The 13472-nt window shown below is 39.7% G+C and overlaps 1 protein-coding gene across 7 annotated transcripts in view; it reads right to left on the reverse strand.

Moving 5' to 3' along the window:
* The window catches only part of USH1C (USH1 protein network component harmonin), a 49045-nt gene that overhangs the window by 14237 nt on the left and 21336 nt on the right, over positions 1 to 13472 (reverse strand). For 2 of the 7 annotated variants that reach the window (XM_082193858.1, XM_082193860.1), the window contains exons 10-15: positions 13140 to 13199; positions 12747 to 12803; positions 11282 to 11424; positions 9964 to 10029; positions 7114 to 7238; positions 5722 to 5798 (exon numbers count right to left, since the gene is read on the reverse strand). In XM_082193858.1, coding sequence (XP_082049984.1) covers positions 5722 to 5798; positions 7114 to 7238; positions 9964 to 10029; positions 11282 to 11424; positions 12747 to 12803; positions 13140 to 13199 — 528 coding nt within the window. Of the gene's footprint in view, positions 1 to 1070; positions 1188 to 1213; positions 1829 to 4202; positions 4253 to 5721; positions 5799 to 7113; positions 7239 to 9963; positions 10030 to 11281; positions 11425 to 12746; positions 12804 to 13139; positions 13200 to 13472 lie in introns of those variants that run through there. The other 5 variants (XR_014212645.1, XR_014212646.1, XR_014212644.1 and 2 more) reach the window with 5 other exon arrangements.

The following is a 13472-nucleotide window of genomic DNA, read 5'->3' on the forward strand; positions in this document are numbered from 1 at the left end:
CAAGCAACGGAGCACAAGGCCGCCTACTGCTATAAGAACATTTCATTTCCACGCAGTGCCAATTGTCTGATTGGCCCACATATCAATACAGTGGTGCCTCGCAAGACAAAATTAATCCGTTCCGCGAGCCTCTTCGTCTAGCGGTTTTTTCGTCTTGCGAAGCAACCCTATTAGCGGCTTAGCGCTATTAGCAGTTTAGCGGCTATTAAAGGCTTAGCGGCTATTAAAGGCTTAGCGGATTAGCGGCTAAAAGTCTATTAGCGGCTTAGCGGCTTAGAAAAAGGGGGGGGAGTGGAAAAAAATCGGAACACTTGCAAGACGTTTTCGTCTTGCAAAGCAAGCCCATAGGGAAAATCATCTTGCGAAGCAGCTCAAAAACGGAAAACCCTTTCGTCTAGCGGGTTTTCCGTCTTGCGAGGCATTCGTCTTGTGGGACACCACTGTACGTTGCAATTCAGGTCAAAGGGAACCAGTATTTGCGACAGCAAATCCTACAGCTGAAAGAGACATTTCAAGAAGGTAAGAGCAATCCGTGGAAGCAAAATTAAAAGAAAAAACCTGGCTTCCCAACAGATATTTCTATTGCAAGTGGTATAATTTAAGACTCCACACCCACATGATTGCATACATGTTTATAAATTGGAAGGGATAGAAGACATTGCAAAAATGTATACTGTTCATTTATTTGTGGTAAAATTGCGGGAAAGTATCTCCAGCAGTGGTCAGAGATGATGGGAATTGTAGTCCCAAAACATCTGGAGGGCCGAGTTTGCCTATCCCTGTTTTAAAGGACTAAGTATCAGTAGAAGTTACTGCTGGGAAGCTAGGCTTTTGTTCCAATTCTGCTTCACCTGAGTGCCTTTACCTTCTTAAAATGTCTTTCCTTAGAGAAAGGGCATATATTTCTTTGAATGAATTTGAAACTCTCCCCACCATGTAAACTGAACGAGTGAGACTACTAGAGACAATACTGCTAACTGCATCTGTAAAATAGTTTGTTGATCAAAAAAAGAAAACAAAGACAGGCATTTTGGATATCTCAATAGGTGAGGATCAGAGCATGATTTTACCTCAGGAGAATCATTCTCCACAGAGGAGATTTGTTCTAAACGTGTCTGACAAAGCCTTTCCACCCAGTGCTGAGTTTTTTCTGATTCCGTTAAATCTTCTCGTTCAGTCTCAGATACCTGAGTCATATCACAGTTGCAGAAGAAAGTGTAAAGCTATTGTTGCAGATATATAATTCATATTCAATTGTGCAAAGGGAATTTCCCTGTTTAAAATGTTGTGCACAGATAAAAACATTATTGTAATTCATCTCCTTTTCCAATCTCTATAGTCTCTGTGCAAAAGGCATCATGTATTAAAAGTTACAGGCATGCAGTCCTAGAAAGCATAAACACATGACCAGTTGTGTCTGTTCACTACATCTGGAGGGCAGAGTTTGCCTATGCCTGGCATAGTGCCATTAGCCAATCAAAGAGGACCAAAGCTAAGCTTTTAAACTGTGATAACCACTTTTTGCTGTCTAGCTTGAGTTCTTGAATTACACTGTTAATGTGATTTTTAAAAATTTCATATATCTGAAGTTATTTGCCTATGTAAATACTCAAATACCCCCCATATTTCCTCCCCCCAGGAATAAATGGCATCAGAACATGTTAAAAGAACATACCTCTTGTACAAGCCGGTTGATTTTCAGCTGCTTTTCTCTTTCTAGCTTCTCTTCCTTTTCCTTGAGAAGCTTTAGCTCAAACTCCAGCTGCATTTTGCTCTTTTTCTGCTCACTGAGACTGTCACTTTTGGATTTCTTTCTTTCTTTGCCTTTCTATGTGGTTTTTTATTATATTTACATACATTTAGAAAATACATAAATTGCAGGGGTTGAAAATGTACTACTTCAATAATCTGAAATTATATATACAAAAGCAGGTGTCCTAGAAAAATGGGCTCTATGAATATACACATGCAACAATTCACAGTGAATGCTGAGGCTGGGCATGAAGAAACAGCAGCCGCATAATGAATTTAATTTTAACTAAACCTCGTTGGAAGGGCGAGATATTGAAAAGCTGGAGGCAAAATGTCAACGCTTTCACAATGTGTGCAGATGCCTTTGATACAGATTAACTGAAGACTACATCCCTTTTAAAATATTACATAAACTGTGGTCTCTCTACAAATGAAGCAAGTACATGCTTAGATTATGGGTTTTACATAATAGGAGGCTGTATATGAAGTAGCAGTAATTATTCTACTGTGCAAGAAAATATTTCAGTACTTCACACTCAAAACATTGTACAACATATTGCCAAAACAACACAGCAAACAACTGCAAAGGGTGGAAATGCAGAAAACTGTGGAGAACCAAACTGTTTCTTTGGAAATGTACAAGCAAAAAACTGCCTTTCAGCTATTGGATTAATGTTAATAATCCAGGGCTTTGTGTTTCCTAAAGAAAAGCCACAAAAATCAGGTATTGTATCTTTAGCAATTGTAAACAAATGATTCAGCTTCAGTCACTTGAAGCTGGTTGACAGTGGATCTGAATCTTACTTCAGCATTGGGATAGTGTCTCTGCTGAAGCTGAGGGCAGCCTGCTAGTTTAGGAGGTGCAAGGCAGGTCAGGTCACATCACACACTTATCTAGAAGTCAGGTCTATTGAACTCAATAGGACTTACTTCTGAGTAGGCATGCACAGGACTGCAGTACTAACAACACAGACATCTAAACATAATTTGCACTGGTGCTCTGGTTATATTAAATATGAATTTTATTTCTGATATGAACTTAAAGAAAAGCTGTCAAATCTAGCCAGTTCATTCAAGCAGGCTTTTGAAACAAACATTGCAGATCACACTGGGATGGGACTGTGTTTGGCTGCTACTGCTAAGTAGCAACCAAGGGGAAATGAAGCCCATACCCATATTGGCGGGGCAGTGTCAGGTGGCAGCAGAGACAAGGAGAAGCTATGACAACAACAGACATGGACCAATGGCATCAGTAGGGCCGGCACAGAGCACTACTGGGCAGTCAGCACAAGACTAACTCTGACTGAGTTTCCTTCATCAGCTTGCAATGCCCATGAGTAGGGGCATGAGGTACCCCTCAACCTCATCCTTTTTCAACAATGGTAGGTAAGTAGTACCTGACTGCACTAACTGGCTATATCTGTAATTGATCATTTATAGTTAAGGATGGTAGGTAAGTAGTACCTGACTGCACTAACTGGCTATATCTGTAATTGATCATTTATAGTTAAGGATGGTAGGTAAGTAGTACCTGACTGCACTAACTGGCTATATCTGTAATTGATCATTTATAGTTAAGGATGGTAGGTAAGTAGTACCTGACTGCACTAACTGGCTATATCTGTAATTGATCATTTATAGTTAAGGATGGTAGGTAAGTAGTACCTGACTGCACTAACTGGCTATATCTGTAATTGATCATTTATAGTTAAGGATGGTAGGTAAGTAGTACCTGACTGCACTAACTGGCTATATCTGTAATTGATCATTTATAGTTAAGGATGGTAGGTAAGTAGTACCTGACTGCACTAACTGGCTATACCTGTAATTGATCATTTATAGTTAAGGATGATGTTCTTAAGATAAACATAATTTGTGATTTAGAAATGGGCCGACAAAGAATTTACCTGCTGTCAGAAACGTATTTTGCAAAGTGGAGTTGCTTAAGTTAAAAACATCCATATATCCACAATTGTCTTGATGACTGCTCCATCAAGGCTTTAAATCACTTCCTCCAGAGTCCAACATACATCAGTCCAATTCTGGAATATGCTGCTGAGCTTTCCAAGCTTATGCATATAGATTGCAATTCTGTGCATAGTTACTGATGCATGTCCCATGGGAGAAAATAAAACTTACAGACTCGTAATATAGGGTAGGGTGAGATTACATCTTTTACCATGTGTTCTTAAAGCTATTACTCCAGCATACTCCATGTTTAAATAGCATGGAGTGAAACTGCAGGTATCGGGAGTGGCACAAATCCTGAACTCATGCAAGGCATCTTTCTTTGCATCTAAGTCACTGCGTCGTAAGCAAACTTGCCCTGAATTTCATGCTCATCAATAAATTTACATGAGTGTACAATTTATTGGGGGAAATACAGAATGGATTAGAATGTACTTTCCACAGCAAACCTTCTCAACATTCACACTCAACATTCTTTGTACCTTGCGAATTGTGGGAAATTTTCCTTCATACCGATAAAACCACCCAAAAGCTATAAATAGTTAAAGGAGAAATATATAACAGAGAGCAATATATTACAGATATACAGTACAAAAAGGTAGAGGTATGCAGCTGTTTAAAAGGGGGGAGGGAGGCACTCCAATGGTATCACACATTGTAGAGAATGCAGTATCTTAGCCACACTTTTATTTTAACTTTGAACTAGCTATTGATCACAAATAATAGCACTCCATTATTTTTCACCGTTCTACTTATTTATACAATATTTTGGCTCAAGTGCCTCAATCTAGTGAACACAATGCAAGGGTTCAGAAGTGCACATGACGCTACCCACTTTCAAAATTTCACTGCTCATCTCAATAGAGAACACAATTGTTTAGAGCTGTGTGAACAAGGAAACACAAACACACAGGAGCTTTGTGCCCATTGAGAGTTCTATTAAACATTATTCACACTCAGAGTAGGCACATTAAAATTAATGGCTATAGCTAATTTGGGCCCATTAATTTCAATTGGTGTACTCTGAGTAGAATTTAGTTCAATATAAACCAAAGCCCTGAACCCAAGTATAAATAAAAGCCCACAATGATTTGATGGTTGTTTCACGACATGAAACTTTCTGTAAATAGGAATAATTAAGCTACATTTTTTCAATAAAAATAGTGCGCAATAATAATGCAAAGTGTGCAAATTGAAATAGTTATATGCCTACTGAAACAACACAATTCTGTTCATATAGTCACTATATATATTGCAGATTTCTCTAGCAATTAACTGCAATTTATGTAATGAATTTTAGCAGCTAGCCAGTTTTACTTTCACTGGTTCTAGATCAGCTCAACACCAGCTACACTAATTTTTGTTGTGTTTAAATATTGTACGCACACACACACGATCACAGTGGCATCTGTTCCCCTTTCTTTTAGACATCCAGATAACCAACAGCCAAGGATGTTAGTTAAGAATGCAATTTCCCTTTTATTTTTCTTCTTTGCCCAGAAAAGCTTATAACATTCAAAAGCTGTTAGACAAATTTACTGAATCAGAATTAATTTAACTATTTCATTTTTATGAATTCTGTTTTGCTGATTCTATAGGCTTTACATCCTGATGTACTGTGGTCAATGAACATTTAGCGAAAATGTAACAGGCTAGTTTCTTAGCTTACTCTGGTTTCTCACAGCATGAGTTGAGCCACCCCCAGAACACTGTTCTAGTTTCCTGTGTTAGAAAACAGGACCCATAAAAAATCCGTTGCTGGGCGAATCCAGTATTATTTCCTGTCTTGCTCAAAGATCATGCACGACATTCCTTACTTGCTCCATATTTATATATACGTGTCTAGCATAGCAAGTTAATATAAGTAGTGTCCCTAAGAAGATAATTGTGGGATAAGGAAGACAAGTGTAGGCCAGTCCATCATTAAGACTGACTGTCAGGAGGAAGAGGAGTGCAGGAAGCATCAAAGTCAAGATAGGAAGCCAAGGTGTTACAGCAAACCTGTTGACTCTCTTTCGACTTCATTCCAGCCATATCACCTGCTGCAGAATTGTCAAGTGCAGTTTCATCTACATCTACTAGAGAAACAGAGGAAGAAAGAAACAGAGGGGGAAAAGAAATGATAATACTTTGGGTGTTCCACACCGCCAATGAATTGGAAAGAATTGACACAAAGGGAGAGTCCCTGAAGAAGTTAAGCATGTTTTCTTCTGATTTAATTTTTGAGGAAGCTGAAGAAGCTTTCAATAGCTAAAGAAGAGAAGGGACTTACTGATAACTGACATCTCTGTATCATCCCATCTCATGTTTTAATTCATCAAGGCAGTGGAGGATTAAATTCAGTGCAAGTCACTTCCTTGTTCTCTCCATCCCTAGCCTTAGAGATACTACGCTAGTATTGGAAACTGTAATCAGTATAATGAAATTGTGAGAGAAGAGTGGTCTCTTTACAAGTGCTATTTTGGAACACATATACCTAAATAGAGCTGAACAGAGACAGCTACACTGGTGTAATATGGAAGGAGAGCTGTGGCGGATTCATATAATGGAGCAAGCTGATTGATTCACTGGCTATATATTTGACAATCAGATGAACTCTATGGTTCAAGCAAGAACACTTATTTTTAAACACATATTCTATTCAAAAGGGACTGGGCATTATAGTGCTGTTTTGCAAACGAACCCCCTATTTCTGGACTCTGAAGGATTGGGCAGAAAGGATTCTGCAATGCTATTCTAGAATGAATTGAAATGCCATCCATCCATCCATCCATTACAGCCAGAAGCCACAACACAGCAGTGAAAATGATTCTATAATGATTCTGACTGTCAAAACAGTCAGGCAACCAGAACAGTCATACCTTGGAAGTAAAACAGAATCCGTTCCAGAAGTCTGTTCGACTTCCGAAACGTTCAGAAACCAAAGCGCGGCTTCTGATTGGTTGCAGGAGCTTCCTGCAGCCAACGGAAGCCGCGGAAGCCCTGTTAGATGTTCGGCTTCCAAAAATAGCTCGCAAACTTGAACAGTCACTTCTGGGTTTGCAGCGTTCGGGAGCCAAAACGTTCGAGAACTAAGCTGTTCGAAAACCAAGGTACAACTGTACTGATCTCTTGGAACTAATCCTTGTTTTGATGTGTTGTGTGGAACTGAATTCTACTTTTTCTTCCTCAGTTCATTTTTATCTTCCTTCTTATTAAAAGCGCCCCTGAAACTGTAACACTTAATCAAGTTAATAGAAAGAGGAAAAGAATCAATGACTACACCAGGCACTCATTTCCACAGCCCAAAGGCATTAGCTTCTCACCAAGCAGATGTTTTGTGAGAAATACAGAGTAGTAAGTTGTAGTTAATGATCTTCTAACATTGTCTTGGATGAATATTTTTTTACTTACTTCGATGTTTATGATGAGGAGGCCTATGCACTTCTGCAACTACAGTTTTGGAAGGCTTTGATTGCTCTTTAGGACCCCAGTCTTCTTCCCATTGCTTTTTAAATTTCTCCTCTTCTGCCTTTATCCTGAAAAGGAGTATAAAGTATTCAGTTGGATTTCTTTTTTTAAATGGAGGCTGACTGGCCCAGTTCACATGTACGACTAAGCATAGCTGAGCAAGAGTGTGGCACACATGGCAAAAAACATGGCCACTTCCCTTCTCCACTTAGTCCTACTACACTACCTGAAGCGAAACCATAGTTTTATTTATCATTATGTGTGAACCCAGCTTAGTGTTTCATCTCCTCTAAACAAACCTCCAGTGGTAAGCAAAAAAACACTTTCAGTTCATGGTTTGTTTGAAGCAAGACAAACCATGAGCCTAGGTTTCCATGCAATAGTAGCCCAAACCATGGCTTAGTTATAAGCAGTGCACAGTAGGACCACAGGAGGAGTGAAGCAACCATGATTTTTGCTCTGGGTACCAGCATGCTTTCTTGCTGACACTAAGCCATAGTTTGGCTTAGTTTTACATGGGAACACTTGAGTTTGCTTATTTTATCTTTCATCACTTACACTTTAAAAATATCCAGACCTTTCAACTGCATATTAAAATGAAGTGTGAGTCAGCCAAAGTTAAGTACTCTGAAATCCTATTTATTTCAGCTGAAGAAATGAGTTTTTTCCATTGAAATAAATGTAGCTAAAAAAATTATAACTTTGGCTAGATCTAGTGTTGCTACTGAACAAAAAATAATCACCCTAGTCTTTTACTTTTGGGCCAGCTTCTGGAACCCAGTTACCTCATATTTTTACGTTGTATACCAGATATGAGAGACCCGTAGTCCTGTATATGTCTGTTGGGCTTTAGTTCCCATCAGTATCTGCCAGCATGGCCAAAGGTAAGGGATGAAATGAAATGTAATTCACAAAACATCTGGAGGATCACCGATTCCCCATTCCTGCTGTACATTTTAGGATCTCCTGGACCAACTCCAGTGACATGAGTCCAAGCCCTGGAACCACTTAAAAATAAAGCCCCAACTGCTGCACAAGTGTTACATGCACACATAAAAACCAATTTTTCAGATCTCTTAAAATGCAAAAGCAACAGGAGGAGAAGAATGACACGGTGCAAACTAATACACTCTTAACACTACAAAATGGTATAGGTAAGGCAATAATTACATAACTTTAGCAAGCCTGACCATGAGTTTCATCATGATTTTGAGATGGTTAATATCTCAACCTGCTCATAATTTATGGGGGAAATGCACAAGAAAGAGCCATAGAGCCTCATGCTCTATGTTTTTGTTTGTTTGTTTACTTTAGGAACTGGAGTTAGAACAGGATCCAAATATTTAAGTATCTCAGCTTAGAATGAGCAATGTGAGTGAAGTGCACCAGCACATTTGCTTCCAGCAAAGCTTCCAGTTAATCTTTTGGCACCACCCCTAGTTCCCATGCCCTACTGTAACTTAGTCTGTAAGACCCAAGTCACATGCAGCTGAAACAGCTGCATATTCCTTCCCAGTTTACCCCACCTCTACTATCTTCCACCTCCTCTGTTGTTTTCCTCTGTGCTAAATTTCAGACTGTAAACACCATGTGGCAGGTTAATTACCATGGAGCCCTGCCCTCTATATAATCTGATATGTAAACAAGCAAACAATAAAGCTGGCACGTAAGTTAAACATGGATTAAATCCATGATCCAGTGATCTGAATGGAATTGTCTTGTCAGGTGGTACTAAGCCTCTACACTATCTTCCCAACAGGGAGTCAATGTTGCATACTGGGAGGGGGAGAAGAGAGGCAACAGGAAGACCCCAGCAATCCTGCTGGGGTATTTACATTGTACCAACCTCCCCACCACCTTCACTTCCCTACTGCTGAACCTCAGCATTTGGGACACGATCATTCCCATGGTACCCTAACTGGCAATAGAGCCCATTATTCAGCCAGGTTTTTTCATAGCTCCTGAGATTAGTTAGGATTTCATGCACGATCTCGTTTTCAGGCGAGCTGATGCAGGCATTTGCCACACAGAAGGGCAACAGTGTAGATCAGTTGGAAGGATTTGTAGTCAAGGATCTGTAGACTGCTGTACATGCTTCATGGAAAGCAATGTGTAAAGTGAACATGTAGCAAGTGCAATGCGTTTTATCACCACAACAGTATATATGTGTTTTCCTCAGACAGATTTTGAGGTTCCATTGGCAAATGGGATTTATTTTGGATTTAAGCTATTTTATTGGACTTTCATATTTCTTTCCTAATGCCATTGCTAATTACTTTGGGCCTTAGGTGTGGGAAGGTGAGGCATTCAAACAAACAAACAAACAAACAAACAAACAAACAAACAAACAAACAGTTATGGACATATGGATGCCTCAATAATTTGAGACTGAAAGAAATTTAAAACTGAGAGTCAAGCTGCAAATTCAGAAATAGCACCTGGTACTGGCTTTCTTGTGCTGCACCACTTTGGATTGCAGGCAGAAGGAGTGCATGGCAATACAGCCCTTGCCAGTGTCAAGGGGAAGCATTCTAGGGAAGACTTCTCCCTCACATACTGGTTTTCTGTGTGCAGGGAGCTTTTATACAGGGGAGGACACGTGATTTATCCTTCTGCAATCTGAAGTGGTGCAGGGTAGGGGGCTTTGACAGGGGGGTGGAATGACAATGCATCTATCCTGCTTCACCCTTTCCCCAAACCATAGAATCCTTTTTAAAAAGGAATCATAGAGGGAAAATAACCAAATGCAGGTGTGTGCGTGTGGGAAAGAAATGAACTAAGAGATAACTTAACTGTTCAATTTCTTTACGGTATCTTTCCTCCTCCTCTGCAGCTTTTTGTGCAATCTCCATTTTTCGCCTACAGAAAAAGGGGAAACAATTTGGAGTTTTTAACCTAACTACAGTATATGGAAAAATAATTTTGATGAAGAAAATGCTTTTGATCAGCTAAACCAGGCACAGGCAAACTCGGCCCTCCAGATGTTTTGGGACTACAATTCCCATCATCCCTGACCCACTGGTCCTGTTAGCTAGAGATGATGGGAGTTGTAGACCCAAAACATCTGGAGGGCTGAGTTTGACTATGCCTAAACTAGACCTATCTAGCTCATCAGACATAAATGGTGGCCCACCAGCATTTTACTAAGCTTCTTGCTTTGGTTGCCTGCCTGAAACTGCAAGAACAGGGGAACCAACATGCATAGACCAGACTGTGTACAGTCTGATGAGTCACAAATTCAGCAGCCTTCTTTGGTACCCTCTGACACTGCTTTCCACCACAAATATTTAATAAGCATGGGAAGCTCCAAGCACGTACTCAAATATGAGATGCGTACATGGGAACTGCGAGATTTCCTGATTTCCCCCCGGCATCTCTCAACAATGTTGCCACCCTAATGTTAGGCTCATATCCTGTCTTGCAAAAGTAGTTAGGGCTGCCTGTAGTATGACTGATCAAGACTGCAGTCTGGGCTTTATTCATCAAAATGTTGAATTTCACATGAAAAAATCTTGTGAAAGTTGTTGAAGATACATTGGAAACAAGGTGGGGAGGGAGGAATAAGGAACAAGGGTGGGAGGACACCTGCAGCGCCTCCTATTTGCCAAGAGGGGTAGCGGCTGCAGAGGAGGTGACAGATCCTTCATCCAAGGTGTACACTGCACCTGTTGTTGCCATCATGATGGCAGCAGCAGGCGATGCCTTCCTTGGAAGCTGGATCTGCTGTCCCTGTGGATCCTGCCACCTGAGACGGCAGCCTCACCTTGCCTCATGGGTTGGCTGGCCCTGTGTATTGCTTTGTAAATCAGGACACATACTGGTAATTGAAGTTGTTGGGTCCCCCCCCCCACAAAGGCTATGTTATGCTTTTTTTGCATTTAACGCCACACTGTTCAACATCAAATTTCCTATCTACCAGCTGCCAAGAAATCTAATGTACTACCCAGAAGCCACAACAATCTCAATTGAGAATGATAGTCACGGCAGTGCCCTGAGGCCTCCAGAAGAAGGCAAAGTTAGTTAAGAAGCTTCCTACACATGATAAGCCTCAGCACTAGCACATTTACGCCACAGTTAATTTAGTAAACCTGATGCATCCCCAATATCTTACAATTTCTCCTTTTCTTGCTGTTCTTTCAGGATCTTATTGGTCTCCAGTGCAAGCCTCTTCTGGCGCATCAGTTCTTGCCGCTCCAACTCACGGCTAGTCTCTTCCCTCTGCTTCTCATCTTCAGTCATAAACAGCTCCTTTCCCTAAATATTATTTCAAATCCCTGTTAATTAAGTTTTGTTAGCAAATTTGTATAGAATTCTCCCTTTTAAGATCTGCCAGGTAATACACATTGACAATACCTTTTCCCCTAGGCAATGAAAATTGTTGCTTTTATCTAGAAGATGTATAAAAAAGAGCTATTGTAGTTATTGATTGGTAATAAATTTTACAAATTAGATTTGTAAATCTTATAAATAAGATCTCTCTCTCATCTATCTCTATCATCTATCTATCTAGCCATCAGTAGGAATGTAAAACCTCTTTTAAGTGAATACAAAATGTTGCAAAATTTTCAATTTTCTGAGTTCTTTTTTTTGGAGGGGTTTTCATTACAAGAAATATGAAATTCACATTATTAGTGTGAAACTCAGATTTATATATGTCTGATTATAAGTCTATTTTAGATACATGAAATGCCATGCTTTTTCACTTTAGCTTTGTGCTTGACACTGTCATGTGTATACAGTATTTCAGAAGTGGTAGCCTCACCTCTATCTTCTTGTAACTGCATATTTTCACACTGAATGGTGTGTCTATAGCATCAAGAGGTGTTATGCCTAGCTGGTTATACAAGCATTCTGACTGTGTTGTGAGGGGAATGGGAAGGTATTTTAGGAACTAGGTTAGTCACACTGCTATCTTATTTTCCCCCTTTATTCATTTGAAAGAATGGGTCAAAAATTGTCACTGAAAATCAGTCTAAGCACAGTGTCATGATTGATGGGATACTACCTTGAAAGATGATTAATGTTAGTGAAATTGATTAAGTCACTTGGAGAGCTGTGTACCCTTGTGGGCTGTGGTGCAGATGCACTGCATTCATACCTGATCATTGTAACAAACAGGCAATGTCTTGTTTGGCTATATATAGAAGACAATTTTTCATGGCTGCTTTCCCTGTGGTTCCATGTGCAGGAGTAAATGAGAACTATGGGGTAAATATGTTGCCCCCTGGAAGGATTTCTAACTCTCCCTTGAACATTCAAGGCTTATTTGAGGTTCTAAAATATTTTCACATGCCACAAAATGAACAAAACAATATGCACAACAAAATACAACCAGTTCAGAGGAACTGATCAGTGAACTGCTGATGTCTCTAAAAGATGACATTCAGATGTTCAGAAATTACTTAAACTACTTAAGCCCCAAACAATCAATTTGAATCTAGATTATCCTGGATTTGAGTATATGTCTCCCATCCCCGGTTTCTGGCTAGCATATGTACTTTGAGAACCAGTGTGAATACAGTGGTTTTCTAGATTTTCACAGGGTCTTTGCTGATTACGATGACATTCATACTTACGGCTCCAGTTACAACCGTGATAGTCAGGGTTTGGCTGCTTTTCAACACCTTCACAGCCTGAAAAAATGGTGGGGTGGGGGAGAGGAAAGGATAATATATTTATATGCATGTCTTTGTCCAGCTGCAAAGGTGTACACAGCACAACTACAGTGGCACCCTCTCCATCTGGTAATGATGCTGACTGAATCTCATTCTAAGAGCAGGACAGTTAAAACAATGCAGATGACTTTGTAGTGACAGCAGTGTCTGGATTCAAACATTTTAAACTATACTCCAATATTTGTTGGCTGAATCCTAAAAATCTGAGAGTTGTGAAACAGATTGATTTAAAAGTTAGTGTAAGGTGTCCATTTTCAGTTTATGAGAATAGGACAACTTGGCCCTTTTCATTACCTCTTTGTGATCCACATTAGAAAAGTCCATTCCATTTACTTCAACGATCTGATCACCAACCTGAAAGCAAGGAAACAAACCAAATACTTGAAACTTCAGCAGAGTTCTCACACAGACTTCAGTTCTCAAACCAGTTGTTTCAGAAAAGTGAATAAGATGAGGCCACTTCAAAACAACTAATTTGAAGATTAAGGTAAACATTGGGATATTTTTAAGCTTTCAATCTTATTGAATTTATTCACTTTGCTTTGGTGTCTGGAAGACACCACTGATTTTGTTTCCTTTAACATGGCCATTTCAACATAAGACCTGTCATGGACAATAACCAGTGCT

The sequence above is a fragment of the Podarcis vaucheri genome (assembly GCF_965113315.1).
Source record: "Podarcis vaucheri genome assembly, chromosome: 1".
In the NCBI taxonomy this organism is placed as follows: domain Eukaryota; kingdom Metazoa; phylum Chordata; class Lepidosauria; order Squamata; family Lacertidae; genus Podarcis; species Podarcis vaucheri.